The sequence below is a fragment of the Manis javanica genome, chromosome 14 (genome assembly GCF_040802235.1).
Source record: "Manis javanica isolate MJ-LG chromosome 14, MJ_LKY, whole genome shotgun sequence".
Taxonomy (NCBI): Eukaryota; Metazoa; Chordata; class Mammalia; order Pholidota; family Manidae; genus Manis; species Manis javanica.
This window is the reverse complement of record NC_133169.1, coordinates 1,173,588-1,196,068: the sequence shown is the minus strand read 5'-3', so window position 1 is coordinate 1,196,068 and position 22,481 is coordinate 1,173,588. Positions and strand designations below refer to the sequence as shown.

Here is a 22,481-nt window from a genome sequence, read left to right as displayed (position 1 = left end):
AACAAAGTTTAAATGGCACTATTAAGGAGAGGGAGAGTATCACTAATTTGTGGGGTGGGGAGGGGGAGTGGTGCGAATCTAAATCGTTGTCACTAATGCAAGTTTTCTCAACTAGGAGTTGCTGAACTGCAGCCAAGGGCCCAATTCGGCCCCGTCTGTGTTTGTAAATGAACTTTTACTGGAACACAGCCACCATCATTCATTGACATACTGCTTATGGCCACTTCCCTGCTACAGAGGCTGAGCTTAGTAGTTATGCTCACAAAGCTTAAGATATTTACCATCTGGCCCTTTGCAGAAAACTTTTGCCCACCCCTGTTCTAAATCAAGAGCAAGAACCACAGAGATGATAGGTAACTTCTCTCCCAGCCAAAAGGTTAGAGCTAAAGCTCTCCAGGCGACAGACTTCCTAGACTCTCAGGTGGAGGCTCATGACCTGCAGAAACCGGAGATGATACTCCGGCCACCCCTGCTCCCTGCAGAGAGGGCCTCTGCTTTCCCCTGAAAGGCCGAGAGAACTCCGCTCCGGGGGGCGGGGGGCACCTCACCTTGGCTTGCCAGGCGTTCACGCGTCCCTGGGCGTTAAGACGGGCACGGAAGGGTTCCCAGTAATCTCCCCACCAAGACTTTCTGAATGAGGAAGCCGAGATTTGCCTGTTTTCTATCTTCCCACTTTCCATACCAAGTGGTGTGGAGCATCCTGTCAAGAGAGAAGTGATGTGATTGTGCATCACCAGGATTGCCTGCGAGGCACTTTGCACTGCAGGGGACACAGGGTATGATATTACCACTAAGTAACAACAAGACAACCGTCACAACAGTGCCATTTATTGTCCCCATGCCAAACCCTGTTTTCAAGCTTTCTGGGTATTATTAATGCTAACTTTCTCCAGTCTGCAAATGAGAAAACAGAAGTGCAGCAAAGAGAGAGCAGCTTGCCCGAGGTGACGGCGCTGGACAAGCCGGAGACTGAGTCCGAGCCCGGGGAGGCTGGTACCAAATACCTCATCCAAACGCATCTCCCCCCTGTGGAGACCCGCAGCATCTGCGGTCTTCACCTTGAGCCAGACAATAGTCCTACGCTGTCTATGACTGTAAAAATATACTCTCTTCTTCTACCCAAAGCCACAAAGGAGAAGGTGTGCTGGACCCTGGGTAGTCACATTTTCTGTTTTATTTTCAACTGAATTTGAATGTCATGGGCATCAAGGCTGATCTGTGAATGTAAGAAATGCGGCTGCGCATGTGTGCCTGGCTGACAGCCCTTCATCTGTCACACTGAGCTTGTCAGTAAATCATGCAGATGTTTTCTTGAGATAGCTGACCCCCTCCATGAAAATAAGGAAGGCTTAAGAAGAAGAAAGCCTGCTAATTATACCGCGATAGTGAAGAAATGTTTTAAAAGCAATGCTTCTTGTATAGAAAACAGATGCTTTCAATAGATAACAGTTAAATGTCACATTTTGGAGGAGCCTGAACTCTGTAGCCTGCACGAGCTGCTTTTTACATCACACACTGTATGGAAAGAAGAAACAGTGATTTTCAGAGCTGTTTCAGGGGCGCTCCTGCCCGGACAAAATGCGCGTGGAGTTGCACGTGGAGTCGTACACACTTGCTAACTGGGCATCGGCAAACCACCGTGCCCATATCCCTCATGAGTATCAAGTACATATGGCACCATTATCTGCTCAGGTAGGAGTCTCATTCTGAGGTTCAGTTGCTTTCTGCACTGTGAGCCGTAGCTCCTCCCTCCACACTGAGCCCGTGAGCCAGTGAGCAGGTGCCGTGCCCAACAGGTGTGCCACAGCAAGTGAAAGCGGGCCTCTACCTCGATCGCCCTCCCCGCTCAGCCCGTGAGCAGCCAGGGGTGCCTGGATCAGCCAGGCCCTGGGTCGATGGCTTCATTCTTTTACCCCAGGCTGCTGGACAGATATTATTTTGTATATGTGCTTCAAAGTGACAGACTTTTGGAAAGCACTACTTGAAGAGTCAGAGAAGAATAACTGATAAGACCCTTAAACATCCTTGTTACATATTTATTATATATATTAAATATCCTTGTAGAATTTTAGTGAGACTGTTTTTGATTAGCTAATTGATTTATACCATGGGTCGTATCTTATCTCCCAGAAGACAGCAGCTCAGAGAGAAGGCCTGGGTGCTTACAGAGGGTGCAAACAGGACATAGAGTGCAAGGTTTCAGGAAGTTCAGAAGCAGAAACAGATTTCAAAAGCATTCACTGAACGCCTAATAAGTGCCAGGACTGGAGGCTCTCACCGCACTAAACGTGAGTGGCCTGCTGGACTTCGGGAGAGTCGGGCCCAGTTTGAATCTCAGTTTTTATTGAGTTTGGGCTGATGGGGTGGGGGCGGCCATTCTAAGCTAGGGCCCCTCCCTGGGAGGGTCAGGTGGTGTCCACATCACCCAGGCACTGTTCAGAGAGATGGGACCTGCCCCTGTCTTCCAGGAACGGTCTTGGTCTGAATGACAGCGAGGTTTTACCTGAGTGGAACCCATTTCACAGACATTTTCCCAGGAGCCTAAGAAATCGACGTGAGCTAACATCTCCCCATATTCCTGTACCTCCCAAATCCCGGCTCTCTACGCGTCTCAGCTCCTTACCGTTAACCTCGCAGCCTAGCAGCTCCAGTCGAAGCGCAGGTTTGTTATAGAACTGCGTTGGAGAGATCCTGACGTACCTAGCCACGATAGGTGGGTCAAACTGGTTCTCTTTTACTGTGGAGGCATCCGAATTGCCGTTAAAATACTACAGGGAAAGAGGGAAACTTGGTTACATAACAATTCTCTGTAAAATGGTTTTACAACAAAATTTTGGCCCATTTGAGTATTTTAGTATTGTTTGCATGTGCCCTGAACCAAATCAATTTGATCTTAAAAAATAAAAGTGGATATTTCTACTCAAGAAGGTGGTACTTTCCCCTATTCCGCCTCCTCAGAAGCCTGAGGGTGGGGAGGGGAAGGCAGCCTGTCCGGGCTCCCCGGGACCCCAGGGACAACACGCTGGACCCCCTGGGTTTTCTCTCACTTCATGTGTCTCAGACTTGGAAGTGAAGAAGCCAGCGGCCAGGAAACGCAATGGGCACAGATGAGCCCCAGCAAAAGCCTCCCCACGCTCAGCAAAGGCCAAGCAGAAGGATTTCGTGCCCTGAGGCTGTAGTGAGGCACCCAGTGCCCTCACCAGGTTGGGTCCCGGAGGCCAGAGAGCACCCCAGGCTTTCACCCCCCACAGGCCTCAGTAAGATGCCCACCCTGCGGTGTCGGCCGAGAGCATCCCACCTGCCCACTGGCGAGGAGGACCAGCCCCCGGGCGGGTGGGGCCCCGGCCTTGGCCTCCCCACTGCCGTCCCCAGGCTGTGTGCCGTCCCCTCCGCCCGCCCGAGCAGCCCAGGCAGGAGCAGACATCAAAGAGGCTGAAAACAGAAAACCTGTAAATAAAAGCAAGGAGACGGCCAGTTCTTTGAAAAGATTTTTTTTGAAATGGCGCATCTCTAGGCAAGACTTAGAAAGCACACAGAGAAGAGACACAGATTCCCAGGGTCAGACATGGAATAGGCGCTGCCACGGTGACACCGGGGGTGACAAGGGCCCTGCAGATGGCGCCACATGACACTGAGCCGCGCACAGGAGACGACGGATTCTCTGTGAGCCACCAGCCCTCCCAGCATGAAGCAGGGATTCAGACAGCCTGGAGCTATTTAAAAAATTGAATTTGTAATTTTACAACTCCTGGAAAAGAAATCTCCAGACCCACATGGTTTCACTGGTGAATTCTACCAAATGTGTAAAGAATTCACACCAACTCTAGGAAACCTCTTCCAGAAATAGAAGAGCACATTTCCTAATTCATCTTACGAAGTATAGGTAACAGTCTGGAAGAATATATCTGTAAATGATACATCCAATCAGGGTCTAATACCCAAAATACAGAAAGAACTCATCAATTTGACACCAAAAAATAAAAAAGCAAATAATCTGACTATCAGGTGGGCAGAGATCCTGAATAGACATTTTTCCAAAGAAGATATACAGATGGCAGACACATGGAAAGATGCTTCACATCACTAATCTCTGGGAAAATGCAAACCAAAACCACAGTGAGACATCACCCCACACCAGTCAGAATAACTGATATCAAGAAATGACAAGTGTAGGTGAGGATGTGAAGGAAAGGGGACCCTCTGCACTGCTGGTGGGATTGCAAATCGATCCAGCCTCTATGGAAAGCAGTGTGGAGGTTCCTCAAAAAACTAAAAATACCATATAACCAATCAGTGCTGTTTCTGAGAATTTGCCCAAAGAAAACAAAATCACTTCTCCAAAAAGATATATGCACTCCTATGTTTATGACAGCATTATTTACAGTAGCCAAGATACAGAAACAACCTAAATGTTCATCAATAGATGAATGAATAAAGGGCATGTGGTACATACACAATGGAAAAACAGGTGTAAAAAGAATGAAATCTTGACATTTGTGACAACATGGAGGGAGCTAGAGGGTATATGCTGAGCAAAATAAGATAAAGACAAGTACCGTATGAGTTCATTTATATGTGGATTCTAAAAATACAGAGCAAACGCAACTGTAATAGAAGCCTGGTGGTTGCCACAGGGGAGGCAGATAAGTGGATGAATGAAATAGGTGAAGGGGGGGGAAAGTAGAATGTTTTTTTTTAAAAAAAAGTACCAAAATAATACAAAAACCAAAAGTACACACCTATATCCCTCATGAGCATAGATGCAAAAGTCTTTAAACTCTGGACTCTAATCTGTGTTCTCTCTCCCATACTGATTAGTAAGAGCCACAATTTAAGGTTTTCATGATCTGTTCTAAGGAATAGTGCAAATAATTAGAAATAGCTGAAAGATAGAAAGAATAAAATATGTAATGATTTATGGGAAAGATGGAACTGACTCGAGGTCATCAGCACAGTAGCGGCAGACTGACCCCTTGCACCCCGACAGCTTTCCTTGGGGCCGGGGCCGGGGCCAAGGGAGGAGGGGAGAGTCCTGGCTGGCACAGTTGGGACCCTGGGAATGACCCTGGCTGAGCACCTGCAGATCCGGCGGGACGGGCACTCCTCGGCACGGCCGCAGCACATGCCTGAGAACCACACTGCCTCAGAGCGTCACCAGTATTAACACTACGACTTCCTCCAGGGACAGTGAGGTAAAGGGCAAAATAAAACACAGACATTAGTGAAATCAGAACTCTTGGTTTTAGCACAAGCTCCTCAAGGCCCAGGAGCAGGTCGTCTGCTCCGCTGTACACCATCTGCCAAGCTGAGAAGTGTGGGTGTTTAGTTTGAGGACAAAGTGATGTTTTAAAGTTTTGTGAAGTTTTGAAATTCTGAAGTCTGGCTTTTCCTTTTTCATTCGTAATATACTGACTTATCATTTTACCAGATGCCTCCATTAGACCCCAAGAAAGCCACTCATATTTCTAACACCCAGAGAAAGGCACTTCTAAAGAAGACCCAGCCACAGACACGGTCACAGTCACATCGGCGCAGGTCTCGAGACTGGGAAGGGGCGACGCGCACAGACCATCACGCTCCTGGAGCCGCTCCCCTTGAAGATGTGCCAGTTTGTCCGGTCGGAGCTGTAGGCGACGGAGAACTCGGTGGTGTAGTAGGACTTCAGGTAGTGCTTGGCACCTTGGGTCTGGACCCCCGTGACTACGACTTCCCTTTGCATGTCCACCTGCAAACCAGCAAAGCCGTCACACACCTGTCCTCGTCAGCGAGCCGCACACTGCCTTCGTGCCGGCTGTCCCTGGACCTGAAGGGCCGGCACCTGAGGAAACCGATGAACCGGCTCTTTGCGGTTCACAGGTGGGCACAGACACCTGGGCTGCATCCAGGCTCAGCCCCTGACCGGCTGCGTCCGGCTTTGGGCAGCCGAGGAGCCCCTCTGTGCGAGTCTGTACAGTATGGAGCACCTGGCACCTAGCAGGTGCTCTTTCCCTTTGTAGCATTGCAGGAACAACAAGAGAAATGATCAAATCACAGCCTTTTTCCCTGTTATTGACTATACTCCTTAATGCTATAATTTTCATCCCCATGACTTGTTAATTTTATAGCTAGAAGTCTGCACTGTCATTTTTATTATTACGATAGCAGTAAATATTAACAGGGTAGTAAAACATACCTGTATCCAAGGTTTAGAGCTGAATTCTGTTGGGACTTTTTCTGTGATCCAAGCATTATATGATCCGCCGTTGTTTAATCTTGCTAAATGCGGCTCCCAATAACCTACATCCAAAGGAAGAAAAACAATTATTCTGAATTTTAACAGTGTGCAATTACGTATTTCCCAAGTAACCTTCATCTCCATGGAAAATCAGGTCCCTGGAGGACCTTGTGTCGCAGTCAGGAGGCCGAGCGCTGCCGTGGGCCTCGGCTGCTGCATCCGCCCCCGGGGATGAAATGCTGGTTCGGGGGTCTGGCTGGTCAGCTCTCAGCCACCGCTCACCTCCTCTCCTGCACACACGTTGTGTTTATCTTTTCTCGGTTACACTGTTGCTGCTGAGAGCGCCTGCCTAACAGGAAGACATGGAGGGATTTATGGGGGCCCCACGACCCCTCACATTGACCTCTTGACCTTGGGAGGGGCTTTGAGGCAGCGTAAGGAAACTCAGAGGTGTTCCTGACACACAGTAGGTGATCAGCAAGGCCTCCTGAGGGCTGGCATAGCAAAAGGCCCTCTTAATGGGGCATGTGATCCTTGGCCGGTGTGGTACAGTGACACTGGGGGGAATATTACCTGTGTGACCGGACCCAGCATGGGGATGCAGCAGGGGAGGCTTGGACACGGGCATGTGGCTGAGAGAGTGTTATTCAGCCTCTGCCCAGGGCCTGCCGTGAGGACCGACCGCCTGCGTGGACGTTCTGAGGACATGTGGCTCTCGGTCCACAGGGGAAAGAACTCTCTGGGCACATTTTACTCTCAGAGGGCAGAGGGGCCAGGGGGTGCCACCATGCTCATTCCCCTACCAGGGGAACACCCCAGATACAGCTGGTGTATGGGGTAGAGAGGGCCAATGGCAGGTTGCTAAGCGTGGTTTTGTGGCCCACGGATGCGGGCGGGGTTGCCATGCGGGGTTTTGCAGCGGGAGGAGGTGCCTTCACGGAACCTGAGGCTGCCACTCACGCATGTGCTCAGAAGCCTTGATCTGTGCATCAGCGATCACACCAGTGCTTAGTCCCATTGGCATCTTGCATTCTATAAAAAGAGAACACGTAAGTTTTGTTTAGAAAATACATCTAAGAAGTGAAAGCTCTCTGGCCAGAGATGATATACCTCTGGTGGGTCAGTCATCAGGCATTTGCACCTACCTTGCATGGCACTGACTTAAATATGTCGATCATGAAATGGTAAATGCACTAGAAAGACTGGTGCTTTATAGAAACGGACACTCTGGAGGATGACAGCTGAAATTCTGAAACGCAGTCTGTTTTTAAACTGATTTTCATCTGCTTGTATTCTAAAATAAGCCATTTTACAACATTAAGTACCACTGCTCATAAGACTACATTCCCAAAAGTTGACCTACAAGGTACAGGCTGCTGTGCATCCGATCACAGTCACAGGAGTGGTGCCAGCCTGGCAGCCAGGGACGTCCACGTGTTGACACAGTGCTTGTTACTCAGCAGCTGCTTAATAAATGCTGGCTGGCCGGCTGGCCGGACAGATGGGAACTGTCTCTCTTGCATGGTGAAATGTGACTATCTCGGTCATTGTGGAATTCCTGGGAACTTTTCCCTCCTCCATTTCAGGAGTCTGGAGAATTCCTTACATGCACTTTCCCACGGATTGTGCATCCTGAAGGAGGATTGTTGTGTGTAGGTTCCCCAGTTGAGAGGAAGGCCTTTGGGCTGAGCTGTCTGGTGTACGTTTCCTAGGTGACTGGTGTTTGCAGTATAATCAGACGATAGGACAGAATAAAAGCAATGACAGCTGCAGATTATGCCTCTGGCCTCTGGCCTGCAGCGTTCTTAGCTCGGGTATTTCCAGTGTAAGGCTGCGAATGCCCTGGCAGCAGGCCCTCTCTGCTAGCGGTGTCTGTGGCTCTGAGACGGTACCTCTGTCAATGATGAGAAATGGAGTCTGCATCCCTGCTTGCTGGCTTTCTCCGACCTCTGAGTCTAGGAGCCACCAACCAGGTTTGGATGCCTTCATTTCCAGAGTTTTAAATGTACCTAAAATAGAGCGTGAAGGACAGCGTTACACACCCAAAGGCTGATGAATCAATATTGGGTGATAGCCGTCCCAGAATCCTAAAGGGCTCTCAACTCCAAACCCACAGGAGGCGTTCGAGTTGCACATTTCCCTTTGGCAGGACTGGAGGTGCCACAGGTCACAGGGCAGAGCAGCCACCGTGCACACGCGTCACTAACATAGATCGTCCCGGGATTTTAAAATATCTCCAGCACTCTTTACTAGAGAGAAACTTTCATTTGTCTAAACACAGCGTTGACAAGTTCACCCACGCACACACAGACGCTTCACCGTCCCGGCACCAGAGCAGCCTTGGGTAGCCTGTCATTGGAGCTCAAAAACATTGTCTGTTTCCTTTTTCTCTCTTCATTTCGCTCATTTTTTGTTTTTATATAAGAAAACATCCCCTGTGTTTTCACATTTTCTAGAAAGTTCACATGTTTGGATAGACACTACATGAGCTGTTTCAGAAAATCATGGAAAGAATGAGATTTCAGAAACCTCTGGTCATCCATTCTGGTGTTTAACATCGCCCCACTGCCAGCTGATACTTAAATTCTACTGCCTGTGAGTTGTGGCCGTTTCCCAGGTTGTGAGTAAACCTTAATCGCGGATGCTCATCCTCCCCGAACGCGCTAGAACAGTCCCCCCGCCTTCCACCCTCCAGGGCAGATGTTCAGGGCGGAAGGTTCAGATGGGCCGGCCTGGCCCAGCTTCTCAGGGACTCTCCCAGGCGCGTGGGAAGGATGACTGACCTGGAAACACTGGGTAACAAGTACGGCGTGACTTTGACCTGATGCCCTCTGCTCCTGATTTTAATAGGGCGGTGCTATTACCATGTTAGTAGTGAGTCACTGGCGTGTTTAAACAAACAGGAACACTCTTTCCCGTCCCAGCCAAACCGGGCCATCTGGACCCGATGCCAACATCGAGGCTGGCTCCCAGAGCCCCTGCCCCACCCGACGTCCTGGCAGGCCTGCCCTCACCGGCCTCCAGAGCATTAGGAGGAGATAGGCTCATTGAACATGCAGACTCCCGGGCCCCTGCCCCAGATCTACCAAGTCCAGGCCTCTGAGAGCAGAATCTGTGCGTGTGTGGCGTCTGCATTTTAACCGGGTTCATTACACCCACTGCAATTTGAGAATCAGTGGCATCTGGCCCTCAAACTCCCATCCCCACACACAGCCAGCCCTGCAAACCACGGGTGCACAAAGACCCCCCTTTTTGATGTTTGTAGTTTGTTTAAACCTTACTGTTTTGCACATGAGAAGCTCTAAATACCGTTGTTATTCTTCAGCTTTTATTATCATTAAAAACAGTCTTTTTTCATGAGTCAGCTTCAGATTTCTGTAGCCACTGGCCCAGAGATATCAGGCTGGGACTAGAGTGAGGAGTAAAGGGCAGGAACTCAGGAGTCCCAGCACACCAGTGAGTTTCCGAGCTCTCTGCGGAGGGCAAGCCTTAGCTGCCCGAGCCCGGAGGGGTTGGTCCTGTGATCTGCACACCTGGCCTGTGTGTAGCACAGGCTGGAGGAAGCGGGCCGCGTGTTTAGCCTGTGTGGTGCGGCAGACAGCACGCCCACGGCTGGCACTGGGCCCTGTGTGCAGTCTGGGGATCCAGAGCCCATGCCCGGCCCCTTAGGAAGCAAACACGCAAGGAGGGAGGGAGTCACCCACGCTAAGATCGCCTTTTCTGGCCTCTTCTCCGCAGACCCCTCTTCTCGCCGCCCAGGCCTTACCAGGCAGAAGCGGCCAGACCCCGAGCTGGTGCTGCTGCGTGCCGTTCTCCAGCAGGGTCTGGCCGTGGAAGCGCACCACGTGCATGTCCTGGGGGCCGCCCACGTTCAGCAGGTGCAGCCGCACCCACTCCTGCCCGTACATGCTCAGGCCGGGCAAGCTGTAGATCATCCCATTAATGGCTGGAAGGACAGAGTCGCAGTCAGTTAAAAACCTGTGTCCACTGGGAGGGAGGCTGGTAGGGAAACCGAGGGGCCGCCACCCACTCATGCCCAGGCCAGTCCCGCACGGTAAGGGTGCCCCGTGGGTCACAGTGGATGCGAGGCTGGGACGGTGCCACCTGCCTCTCCTGCCCCCGTGCACCGCAGTGGGGGTCAGCTCCCTCTCCAAGCTGTGCGCGCCTCTCTACCCCGGACTTACACCTGCTCTGTGCTTGCCGTGCACCCTGTATGTTTATGGCATGAAGTTTCCTGTGCTATGAAAGGATAAAGGCTTATACGGGCCAGGTAATGAGCTCCAGCGGTTAGAGGAGAGAGTGTACATTGGGGGGTGTACCGCAGGCCATGCTGAGGGCTCCTAAATCCAGAGAGCTTCCCCACATTGCCCACCAAGGGCTCTCTGGCCACTGTCCCGTTATCTACCCACCCAGTGCCCCACCTTAGCTGGTTCTCCCGCACTGTGGACGCCCCTGGGAGCTGCTGAAGGCTAGAACGGCTGCCAACACTCTTATTTTGGAAGGTCAGGTGGGTGGCCACTTCTGCAGAACTAATTGTTCCTTGAGAGGTCAAGAAACAGCTCTCTTAGCTGTTGAAATTGTAAATAATGCTAATTCCTTTGCAAGCTGTGTGGCAGTGGAAGCCCTCCGCCTCTGTGCTTGTGGGTGGGAGTGGGTCCCCTCTGCCCTGGCCGTGGGGCTTCCTCGACTGTCTCGACAGCCCTTCCCTCCCCGCGTCCCTGCTTCACCCCAGCAGCCCTCCGGGACCCTTAGGGGCCTGGTTTTAGTGGCAGCTCCTGGCTCCTCAGAAGCACCTCAAGTCCGATCTTGTGAGGCCCTAAGGGCAGGAATCCCCCGTGTGGTCTGGCTCAGAGATCAGATCATAAAGGAAAATACCGGGAAACTTGTGCGCGTTCTTCGTTTCTGAGGATGCGGGCGTCCAAAGCCTAGGAGACTGATGCTTCCTTTGGTAGTACCAGCTCTTCCTTTCATCAAAAACCATGAAAAGTAAGACGAACTCCCTCATGTCCACAGGCATGCTGCTCTCCGCGTGGAGCGTCCCTTTCTGGCAGATGAGGAGGGGGCCTACCAGGCCCGAGTGGATGTCCTTCTCCTGGAGGACAGAGCAGACAGCTCGCAGGCCCTCGGTCTCTTTGCTCCGACAACCACTCATCCCATGGAAAAGAGACCTTCCTAGAGGCTCTGAATGTGAAGGTGATGATGGACAGCTTCATGATCCCAGATACTCGTCATCTAAGCTGTAGCATTCATGTTCCCTACCTCTGATGAATCCCTTCCTCAGCGCAAGGATAACAGTGATACTATAACGCCATTTATTGAGCATTTACTACTGTTTGCCTGTAGTATCTTACGTAATTCTAAGAGATGCCCCACATGGTAAAAATAAATCCATTCATTGGACATATACTACCAAGTGCCTACTATGTGCTACCACTGTCATCTCATCCTTCTCTTTGGAACCGGAGCTGAGCAGGGCCTGGTAGCTCCCCTAGCCATGCCCGAGGGGACAGGATGGGAGCTGACACCTGGCCTGTACCCTGTCCACAAGCACGCCCAGGAGGAAGGCGACTCGACTTTGTGGTTCAAGAACAGGAGGAAGCTGGGACTTGCTTGGATGTCTGCCTCTGCACAGGCATCACTCCAGCCGGGGCCGACCTTTTAAGGGATCCTCACTCCCCGCCGAGGGGCAAACATGTCTCCCTTGCAGTCCCAGGAGGAACTACGAGGCGAGCCCCTGCTTATGGCAGCTGCTGGCTGTCAACCATGGGCCTCACACATTCCTCGCAGACAGCAAGACAGGCATTCAACAGGGAAGCAGCCGGGCCTTCTGTTGGGAATACATACAGCCTAGGCAAAGACAGACCTTTACACGCGTGTGCCTACCGGGTTCACGGCCGAGTAGTAGGCCCAGGCCCGGCAGGCGGAGCCGGGGCTCTCGGGCCCTGCCCGCTCAGTGACGTGCCACACATACGTGTAGCTGCTGTTTGGCTGGACGGCGTTGTCTTCCTGGAACCACTCGGGAGACTCATCTTCGTATGTCTTTCCCTCTGATGATTTTTCATAGAAAAGCCCGTGGGCATGAAGAGAATATGGTCTGGATGCTAAATTTTTGAAACGAACCTAGAAAAGAGAATAACCCATAGACGTACATAAGCACAGCAAAAGCCCAGACCGAACCCTCAGCATTTTGGGCTAAAGTAGATGGTATTACAGGAGGCCCTGTGGCACAGGCTGCCTCCTGCTGCAAAGGGGCTTAGGTATGTCACTTCATCTGACTCTATGACTGCCCTGGGAGATGGGGCCCCAGTCACTCACCCCAGAAACACCAAAACACATTTGTTCTTAGGCTCAAAGCAAAAGTATTGACATTATCTACAAATGAAATGACAGTGGTAAGTGCAGCCGCTGGGAGGAGGACTGAGGATTGCCTCGTGCCCCCAGGAAGCTTCCAGACCGCTGGCAAAGAGACCTGTGCCCGCGTGGATTCGGGTTAAAAATCTGGAGACTCAAGGTGCTGTAGGTAAAGTGTGACCCAGGTAGACGGGAACGCCTGGGAGGCGCGAGCTGGGTGAATGTCTAGAAGTTGGGGAATTAAGAAAGTTTCCTCGGGGAATGGAATTGGCCCTGAAAGAAAGAACGGTGCTCAGCAGAGAGGAATATGAGCATGAGATCATTTTTTTCTTGAAGATGGTTAAATGACTTGGTTTTCAATCTCTGAAAAGAAATGTAATTATTTGTTAATATGGGCAAATAAGCCGTGGAGAGCTGTCCTGCCCCTCCGCCGTTACAGCCCCCTGGGGCTGGGGAAACTCGGCTGCCAATCCTAGGACGCCGGAAGGGCGACTTACTTGGATGACATCGCCCACTTCCGCTCTGATGACAGGACCCAGGAGGCCCAGGTGCTCCTCACACTCCCCCCGAGGGTCACGTGTGGAAAAAGTGCTGTCGAGGTACTTTCGAAACACGACTTTCTTGTAGACGGTGTCCTCCGGAACATCATGATGGTCTTCACTATCCATTTCACTGCAACGATAATACGGCGACCCCTGAGCAAGGGTGTTAGGAGAACCGACTCCCCGCACAGTGGGAAGTCCATGTCTGACCTTTGAATCTCCCAGAAGCAACTGCTAACAGCCTACTGTTGACCGGAAGCCATACTGATAACATAGACTGTTGATTAACACAAATTTTGTATATGTGTTAACATAGTGTATTCCTATAATAAAGTGAGTTAGAGAAAAGAAAAGGTTTTTTGCAAATTATTGCACATCTCCAAAAGATTTTCCAACAGTCATTGAAAAATATCTGCTGCTAAGCGGACCTGTGCAGTTCAAACCCATATTGTTCAAGGGTCAATTATAATAGAATTTGTTAAAAAAAAAAAAAAAAAGACCATTCAAAGAATTTAGGACATCATCTCTGCTTCTGAAGATAGTATCCAGCATAGATATTTAATAAATATTTGATGAACAAATGAATGAAAATATAAATGATTAAAAGCACAAGCCAGCAAATAGCTTGCATATCATTTCTTAGGTAAATCCTCTGATCCTTTAATTAGGCCAAATCTCTGTATCTTTCCTTATTTCTATAGTATATATAGTAAATTATATGTCACTTATTTGTGAGATTATTGATTAATAACTGACTGTGCTGCCAGAGTGAAGGCCCTGTGAGGTCATGGGTTATACCCAATTTGATCGTAATTTTATTTCCAGTGACTAGCAAGTTATCTGGCACATAGTAGGCACTTAATCCATTTTTGTTTAATGTATTAACAATCCATGATCAAATACAATCACATCCAAACATAGCGGATCTCAGTCTTGCCTATGCTGAGATCACATTATCCCTCTTACAGTTCACCAGCTCAGTCTGAGGCCAGAGCACATCAGATGTCTCCCACTGACCCTTAAATTTCCCAAGCCCATGGATATAGGCCAAAAGCTCGTCTGTCAGTCTCGGTGTTTGTCATTTACCACAGACCATTAAAAGAGAACCCCATTCCGCCTCCGTCCGGTCTTTCTACCCTACTAACCCCACCCCTCCAGACTCTAAGCATAACATGCAGCCCCACAGAACACACGGGGACAGGCAAAAAAAAACCCACTTTGCCTGGCATAAGAGTTGGTTGCATATCTGGAATGAGATTCAAGATTCTGAAGGAACTGACTCCATCCCATTGCATCCTGGGAAGGCCCGACATTCCTGCTCCTGCAGGACCTCGCTTAGAAATCCCCAGCTAGGATCCAGCCCCATAGGGGGCACCGCGGCCCTGGGCATGTGCCCTGGGAAGACAAGCCACCACAATGTCTGGCTTTGGAAACCAGCAGGCTTAACTTGGGAGAGAGGGAGGCTCCAGGAAACGGCCTCTCCACTCCTGAACGGCTGGTGTGCCGTGTCGATCGGTCTGAGACCCGGTACGGAGGCAGCAGTTTGAAGAACACCTGGGTCATATGTGAAGGAGATCTACTGGCCCATCCTAGGACCTGCGCTGGGGGGGCAGGGGTGAGAGGAGGGCTCTCCAGGAGCAAGTGAGCCGCCAGGTGCCGCTGTCCTTACCCACCTTCAGCCGTGTGGGCCAGCGTCCCCGGGACGCAGCTCTGACACCGTTGATCTACTGGGCCAGCACCACTTGCCCCTCCATGCTGCTCCCCTGCAGACCTGCCCTACTCAACGCACCTGCCCAGTGGACTTCCCTCCAAAGTGACTCCTGCCCCACCGACCCGGAGGACAGCCTTGGTTGGGGCTGGGGTCTCACCAGAGGGAGTCTCACCCCACCCTGCCTGGCAGGCAGCCCTGGTGGGAGGTCGCCCCTGCAGAGCCGCTGCTGCCCCGGTGGTGGGGGGCAGTATCCCCTCACCAGCACACCCGCAGAAAGTCCCCCGGGCCTGTCAGGGAGCCGGGAGTAGCATCCCCATCAGGGCACCCACGGGACTAGTGGCTGGTTACTGCTGACAGCTGGACTGAAGGCTGGCCTCACCAGCACCCCTGCAGCCGTGCTGGCCCAGCCACAGGAGGGTGTGTGCAGCCACACAGGGGACTGGAGTGCCTGGTTCTGGCAGCCAGCAGGTGTTGTCCGTCTGCGCATCACAGGACACCTACTACATAAGGCCGCTGCTTCCAAGACCAGGTGACAGAGCTGAGCTCCCTAACACAGAGGAACAAAGAGAACCAGATAAAGTGGGGAAGCAGAGGAATAGGTTCCAAACAAAAGAACAACACAAAACACCAGAAAAGGAGCTAAATGAAACACATAAGCAATGATAAAGAAGTCCAAGTGATGGCCTAAATGTATTAGACTTGAGAGAAGAGTGGATGAACTCACTGAAATCTTCAACAAAGAGATAGCAAATACACAAAACAAATAACAGAGCTGAATAGTACAACAGATGAAATGAAGACTACCCTAGCGGTCATCAGCAGCAAATCAGAGGACACAGAACTGTCGATCAGCGATCTAGAATACAGGATAGTGGGAAGCGCCCAAGCTGAATAGCAAAAAGAAAAAAAGTCCAAGAAATGATGATAGGTTGAGTACAGACAGCCTCGGGTGTACTGGCATCTGCACTGTGACGGTCCCGGAAGGAGAAGAGAGGTAGGGGCCAGAAAGCTCATTTGAAGAAAGAATAGCTGAAAACTTCCCTAACCTGAGGAGAGAAGCAGGTATCCGGAGACAGAGGCACAGAGAGCCCTAAGCAAAAGGTACACCCCAAGACATAGGATAATTAAAATGGCAAAGATTAAAGACAAAATCTTAAGCAAACAATTATGTATAAGGGAATACCCCTAGGCTGTCAGCTGAATTCCCAGCAGAAACCTTGTGGGCAGAAGGACATGGCGTGACATATTCAGAGTTCAGAAAGGAAAAAAAACTACAACCAAGGACACTCTACTTGGCAAAGTTACCCAGAATTGGAGGAGAGAGGGGGAATTTTCCAGTCAGGCAAACAAAAGCCATAGGAGTTCACCACCACTAAACCAGCCTTATAAGAAATGTTAAAAGATCTTATTTAAGAGAAAGGGAAAAGCCTGTAACTAGAAGCAAGAAAATCAGGAAAAGTAAAAAAATTTGGTAAAAGCAAATATACAGTATAGTAGCTCAGTCACATAAAGCTGGGATGAAGTTCCAAAGACGAAAGTATTAAAATCAACTGTAAACACAAATATTTGTCATGGAATAACAAAATAAAAATGTAAATTATGATATCATACATAAAACAGGAATGGGGAATAAAAAAGTAGTGCTTTTAGAAAGTATTTTAAATTAAGCAGCCATCAACCTAATATAGACTGCTATGTCCGAACCTTAGGGCAATCAGAAACCAAAAACCTATAACAAGCAAAAAATAGAGAAATCCAAGCATAACACTAAAACAAGTCATCAAATGGCAAGTGAAAAGAGAGAAAAAAAGAACAGAGAAGAGAGCTACAAAAACAACCAGAAAACAGGTAACAAAGTGGCAATAAATACATACGTATTGATAATTACTGTAAATGTACCAATTAAAGACATAGGGTGACTGAATGGATAAAAATACGAGACCCATCTATACGCTGCCTACCAGACTCACTTCAGACCTAAACACATAGACAGACTCAAAGTGAAGGGATGGAAAAAGGCATTCCATGCGAAAGGAAGTGAATAAAAGCACGAGTAGCAATACTTACATCATTATGTAAAGAAGGGCGTTACATTATGGTAATTACGGATGAGTATGGACCAGTCTAACAAGAGGATATAACAATTATAAATATCTATGCAGTCACACAGGAGCCCCTAAATAGAGCCAATTTCAATAGATGTGCAGAGAGAATTTGACAGTAATACAAAAATAGTAACGAACGCCAACCCCTCACTTTCGTCAAGGGCCTTCTCATCTGGACAGGAAAAGAGTGAAACAGTGCCTTCAAAAACACAATAACCAGACGGATTTGAGTTACATACAGAACATTCCATCCAAAATAGCAGAACACACATCCTCGTCCGGTGCACACGGAGCCTTCTCCGGGATCGATCACATGGAGGCCACAACACACGTTTCAATAAATTTAAGAAGGTTGAAATCATTCATCTTTTCTGACCACACAGGTGTGAACCTAGAGCCAGCAGTGTACAACCTGCTGCTAAATGACCAGCGTGTCAATGAACAAACCGAAGAGGAGATAAAAAAAAAAAAAAAGAACCTGGAATCAAATGAAAGCAAACCACAGTTCAAACATGTGGCCAGAAGAGAGGGGAGGGGGCTTTTTCATGATAGGCTGTCACAGACGACTTGTAGGGATTGTTCCCATATCCCCCAGGTGTCACCTCCAGCAGGAACACTGGCCTTGGAAGGGACAAAGGAAAGAGTACAGGGCAGGCTGCAATAGGGCAGTTAAATCATACTTAATATGGTTTGCCCAAATTTATCTCCTTGGATTGCTGTAATTACCTTTTTAGCACTAGTGGAAAAAGAATATAAAAGAAAACCGGCCGAACCTTTTTGCAAGTTTTGCATAATCCCAGGATACCTCTTCAGCAGCAAGGTAGTAGTGTTTTCTGTTCCCGCTGTTGCTGCGGAGGTACCAGGCCGCGATGCTGTCTGGGTTTCTGGACAAGCTGATGTCTGTCCTGATGTCGGTCTGGTAGGGGTCGTCATAGGCCACGTAATCGACTTCGAAAGAGTATTCTTCACTGGGCTCCTCCTTCGGACTCGGAATGATCTCAATGTAGTCCCCATCATTTCCACTGAGGCCAACGACAACTGGCGGATTGAATTCCCTCGGTATAAGAGTGTTATTTAATGGAGGAGTGTTCTTTAACGGCCTCTGACCACGGTCTGCATAAGGGAAGGTCGGACCAAATTCTGGAGGAGGCACTGAGTGATTAGATTCAGCAGCAAAGGATGTCTGGTCAAGGTCTGGAGGAGGTGATGTCTGCCTGAGATCAGGAGGAGAGGTTGTCCGACTGACTTCTGGGGAGAGGGGCCTCTGGCCAAAGTCTAGGGTTGGGGGAGCCTCTTGGGTCCCATCTGGGGAGAGGGGCCTCTGGCCAAGGTCTGGGGATGGGGGAGACTCCTGGGTGCCATCTGGGGAGAGGGGCCTCTGGCCAAAGTCTAGGGTTGGGGGAGCCTCTTGGGTTCCATCTGGAAAGAGGGGCCTCTGGCCAAGGTCTGGGGATGGGGGAGCCTCTTGGGTGCCATCTGGGGAGAGGGGCCTCTGGCCAAAGTCTAGGGTTGGGGGAGCCTCTTGGGTCCCATCTGGGAAGAGGGGCCTCTGGCCGCGGTCTGGGGATGGGGGAGCCTCTTGGGTCCCATCTGGGGAGAGGGGCCTCTGGCCGAGGTCTGGGGATGGGGGGGTCTCCTGGGTGACATTTTGGGAGAGGGGCCTCTGGCCAAGGTCTGGGGATGGGGGAGAATCCTGGGTGCTGTCTGGGGAGAGGGGCCTCTGGCCGAGGTCTGGGGATGGGGGAGCCTCTTGGGTGCCGTCTGGGGAGAGGGGCCTCTGGCTGAGGTCTGGGGATGGGGGGGTCTCCTGGGTGACATCTGGGGAGAGGGGCCTCTGTCCGAGGTCTGGGGATGGGGGAACCTCTTGGGTGCCATCTGGGGAGAGGGGCCTCTGGCCGAGGTCTGGGGATGGGGGAGCCTCCTGACTGAGGTCTGGGGAGATGGTTGTCTTCCGGACTGCAAGTTCCAAGAAAGGGAACATCTGACCAGTGTCCGCAGGGAAGGACTCATTTCTTAGCTCATGGCCCAACACGTGGCCAGGCCCTGCAGGGAGAGATCCGTGCCTGGGGTCCGGGGTGGAATGCAGTTGATCAGAGCCTTGAACGGGGAGTGTCTGATAGCGCTCCTCTGGGGACACTGTCTGAGAAAGACGTGGCGGGGGGCTTGTTCGACTGGTGTCATTTGGAGGATTCTGAGCATGGTCAGGAGGCGAGGCCGTCACAGGGGGAGCCACAGAGGGGGATGTCCAACCCAGGCCTGTGGGAAGGGAAGCTCCACTGGAATTGTGCAGCGACAAGGAGTGATCTGGTCTCCTGTCTGAAAACGCGGTGTTGTGTCCCCGAACGGGGTGGAAGCCCCGTGGAGAGAGAGAACCACGGTGTACAAACTTCTCCTCCTTTTTCTTTTTTCGTGTCCTAATGAAAAAAGAGCTTTTCTTCAATTGACCACTTCTTCCATCCTGGCTAATGCCAGAGAATGTCGGGTGGCCGCTCTGCCCTCCATGCCTGTCTGTAAGAGGGGTGCTGTCCCCCCAAGTCCTTGAGGAGTTCTGGGTGCCATTCAGTTCATGAACAGTCATGTCTCTATCAGCATCTTGGATTATTTCATAACTTCCTTTCTCAGAAACCAAATGCCATTTCCCATTCAAAATCTTAGATGGATTCTTTTGTTTAAAGAGCAACGGATTGCTGGGAGGATGCTGCCAGCGCCCCATTCTGGAAGGAGGAGATTTGCCTTGGCTGAAACGCCTCCCGGTTTGCCGTGCCGGCGAGTCCATCCGAGGGGACCTGTGCTTTGCCGCTCTGTCTCGTCCTCCCTTGAATCCCTCACGCGTGGCCCGTCCTTGACTTCTGAGTCCTGCATTGAGCGGGAGCAGATGTATCGCTGTGACATCTGACTGCATAGCATCCTCTGTAGGGTCTTCAGAATAGGGACTGGAATGCTCTGCTGTGGACAGGTTGAGAATTGAGTTCTCGTCTAAGCCAGCATGTCCCAGTGGGGCACCAGCTGTGGTGGCTTCAGGGTGAGAAAGAGTTTTCTTGGGTTCTGCAAAGTCATTGGTGGTAAGCCTGCTCGTGTTGTTTAGGGGAGAAGAGTTTGGACCAACAGTGGCAGCGACACTTGCAGGGGTGGATTCGGGGTCGCTCTCCAGAGCCAGGGCGGTAAGATTGAACCCGTCTTCCTCCCCATTGAGCGACGCGTTTCTGAAGGACCTGATTCCCAGTGAGGAGGCCAGCGTGTCCTGGTACTCGTACTCATCGTCCCCTACACTGTCTTCGGAAGAATCACGCATTTTCCGTGTCGTCATAGCCGTGGGTGCTGCAGGCTCATATATGATCTCGTACGAGTCCTCGTCGTCGTCACGGATGCACTTAACATCCCTGAATCTCAGCCTTAGCTTTTTGCTTCTTGGATTAGAATTCATGGTAGTCAGCATCCAAGTTCCTACAGAGGAGAGAAAACAGAGCTGTAAGTCCAGGGAAAGATACGGAAACCCTGGGGCCCCCTGTGGCAGGTGGTTGCCAAGGTTACTCAGGTGTGGCCTGTGGGCCGCTGCTGGTCTGTGAACTGTTGATTATCATTCTGGTGATGTAAGGAGAGAAACTGAGAGTAAAGTGCTTGGGAAACGTTTTAGCAACCTGACATCCAAACATGTGATCAGCACATTCTTCTCGTTAAACAACATAGATCAGAGTATTGGCCAGTGAAGACCAGGGAGAAAAATAATTTTAGCAAAGATAGTTGCAGAGGCACTGCTGTAGGATATATTTTAAGAACAATGAATCAAGAATAAAATAGACCTTGAATATGATAACTATCTTGTTAGCTGCCCGTGGTGTCTGAGCACTGGGGCTGGGGAGGATGGCGTTGTTTGCCCCACTAGAGACATGTGGCTATTTCTGAGTGACAGATAATCTGGTGGGGCCAGGGCTGCTTTGAGTCTCTCTGGCATGGCCTGACGATCCCCTGGGAAGTCGCCATGGGTCCCTGCTTGCTCTGTGTCTGCCCACTGCCCTGTGCAATCTGCGATAAATGTGACTCTGTAAGGTGGTGTGACTCTGTTTATCAGATGAACAAATGGAGGCTCTATGGGGTCGGGTGACCGGTTCAAGGTCATACGGATTTGAGTGGCAGAGCAGGATTTGAACCCAGGTCTGATGGACTCCAAAGCCCACGTGCTTTCCATGGCTGCAGGCTGTCTCTGCAGCCGGCCTCGGAGGCACCGCAGCCGATGACCACCGGCTCTAGGGCACAGCTATCTTAAAATGGAAAAGGGCGTCTCAGAAAAAGAAATGCCCTTTTGTGGGTGAATGCTCAAGCGTCCGTCTCAAAGTCACACTGCCTCTTTCTGCTGTGTGGGTCTTTACTTCTCAGTTAGCCCAGAGAAGGTAAATGGAACCTGCGTTAAGCTCTGAACCCTTTTAAGTGATTCATTCCCCAGATAGAAACCATGAGAGGTACTGAAGGGAGAGCCTGCAGGGGTCAGGGAGAGAAGCCCAGGAGCCACGGTGGTCTGGCGAGCCGCAGCGGCCCCGGGCGGACCCCAGCTTCCTCCGCAGGCGTCCAGGCCCTTACCGACGTTGTCCATGGTGACGGTCACAGACTCCCCACGCATGGGGAAGAGGGTCAGGGTGTCCTCGTGCCTCTTCCCGTAGATGAACGAGTGCCCCGTGAAGTGAACGGTCAGAATGTCGTCCTGGGTACCCACGCTGCAGAAGTGCCACTGCACGGTGTCATCGAAGCAGAAACCCAGTGTGGCTATGCTCTCGGGCACGTAGCCATTGATAGCTGGAAGGGTAAGGTCTGTTCAAATGCCAGGTCTGGGCCGAGAGAGGGCACAGACTTAGTCAGACCCGAGATAAATGTTAATTTGGTTGCTCAAAGCACCGATTATCTGGGATTGGCTTTACCCGGTCTAACATGTGACTAGATCCAGAGCTCTTTCTGCGGTTAGCCGAGGCGCTGTGTCAGCGTCACACAGCCTTATGACCACATCGCTCCGTTCACTCATTCATCAGATGTCTATTCAATATTCTGTGCTGTACATTTCTGCTTTTAAAGATACTCTGAAGACCAATTTAGAATATTATCTAGAAATGATTCTTCCTGGAGGAAAAACATAATCTAAGAAATTCATCTTCTCGACACATGAGTTATTAAGAAGTAATGTCCCTAAAAATGGAGCATACTTAGCACATTTTGTACCTTTTATTCCTCCTTCTTAGCATTTATATAGTCCATACTGTTCATTCCCATATCAAGGTCATGTCAAGTACACACATTTGCACTGTGTTTCAAAGGGCCGCACGCAGTTCTAGGCGGTATCTTTATTTACTTATGTACTAAGCATGGTAGTAATGTCACAGTAGGACTCCTGCGAGGGTGGGGCTCACGTGACCACTGCAGCCCTAATCCTGGGGCAATCCTGGCACTAGGGAGGCCTGACTTACAACTGACATAATGTGCTTCCAGTCTGTGCCTCACTGAGGAGGCTCCTCTAGATAAATGGTCCATAGCTGCATGACCGTGGTGGCCACCGGCTCCTGGCTCTGGGGCAC

The 22,481-nt window shown here is 50.5% G+C and overlaps 1 protein-coding gene across 3 annotated transcripts in view; it reads right to left on the bottom strand.

The window, feature by feature from the left end:
* Positions 1-22,481, bottom strand: part of F5 (coagulation factor V) — a 60,660-nt gene that overhangs the window by 5,159 nt on the left and 33,020 nt on the right. For all 3 annotated transcript variants that reach the window (XM_073221537.1, XM_073221538.1, XM_073221539.1), the window contains 12 exons: positions 21,499-21,711; positions 17,697-20,367; positions 13,063-13,237; positions 12,098-12,334; positions 11,090-11,306; positions 9,981-10,160; positions 8,107-8,223; positions 7,175-7,246; positions 6,173-6,276; positions 5,570-5,725; positions 2,624-2,768; positions 549-700 (listed from right to left, as the gene is read on the bottom strand). In XM_073221537.1, coding sequence (XP_073077638.1) covers positions 549-700; positions 2,624-2,768; positions 5,570-5,725; positions 6,173-6,276; positions 7,175-7,246; positions 8,107-8,223; positions 9,981-10,160; positions 11,090-11,306; positions 12,098-12,334; positions 13,063-13,237; positions 17,697-20,367; positions 21,499-21,711 — 4,439 coding nt within the window. The remainder of the gene's footprint in view (positions 1-548; positions 701-2,623; positions 2,769-5,569; positions 5,726-6,172; positions 6,277-7,174; positions 7,247-8,106; positions 8,224-9,980; positions 10,161-11,089; positions 11,307-12,097; positions 12,335-13,062; positions 13,238-17,696; positions 20,368-21,498; positions 21,712-22,481) is intronic.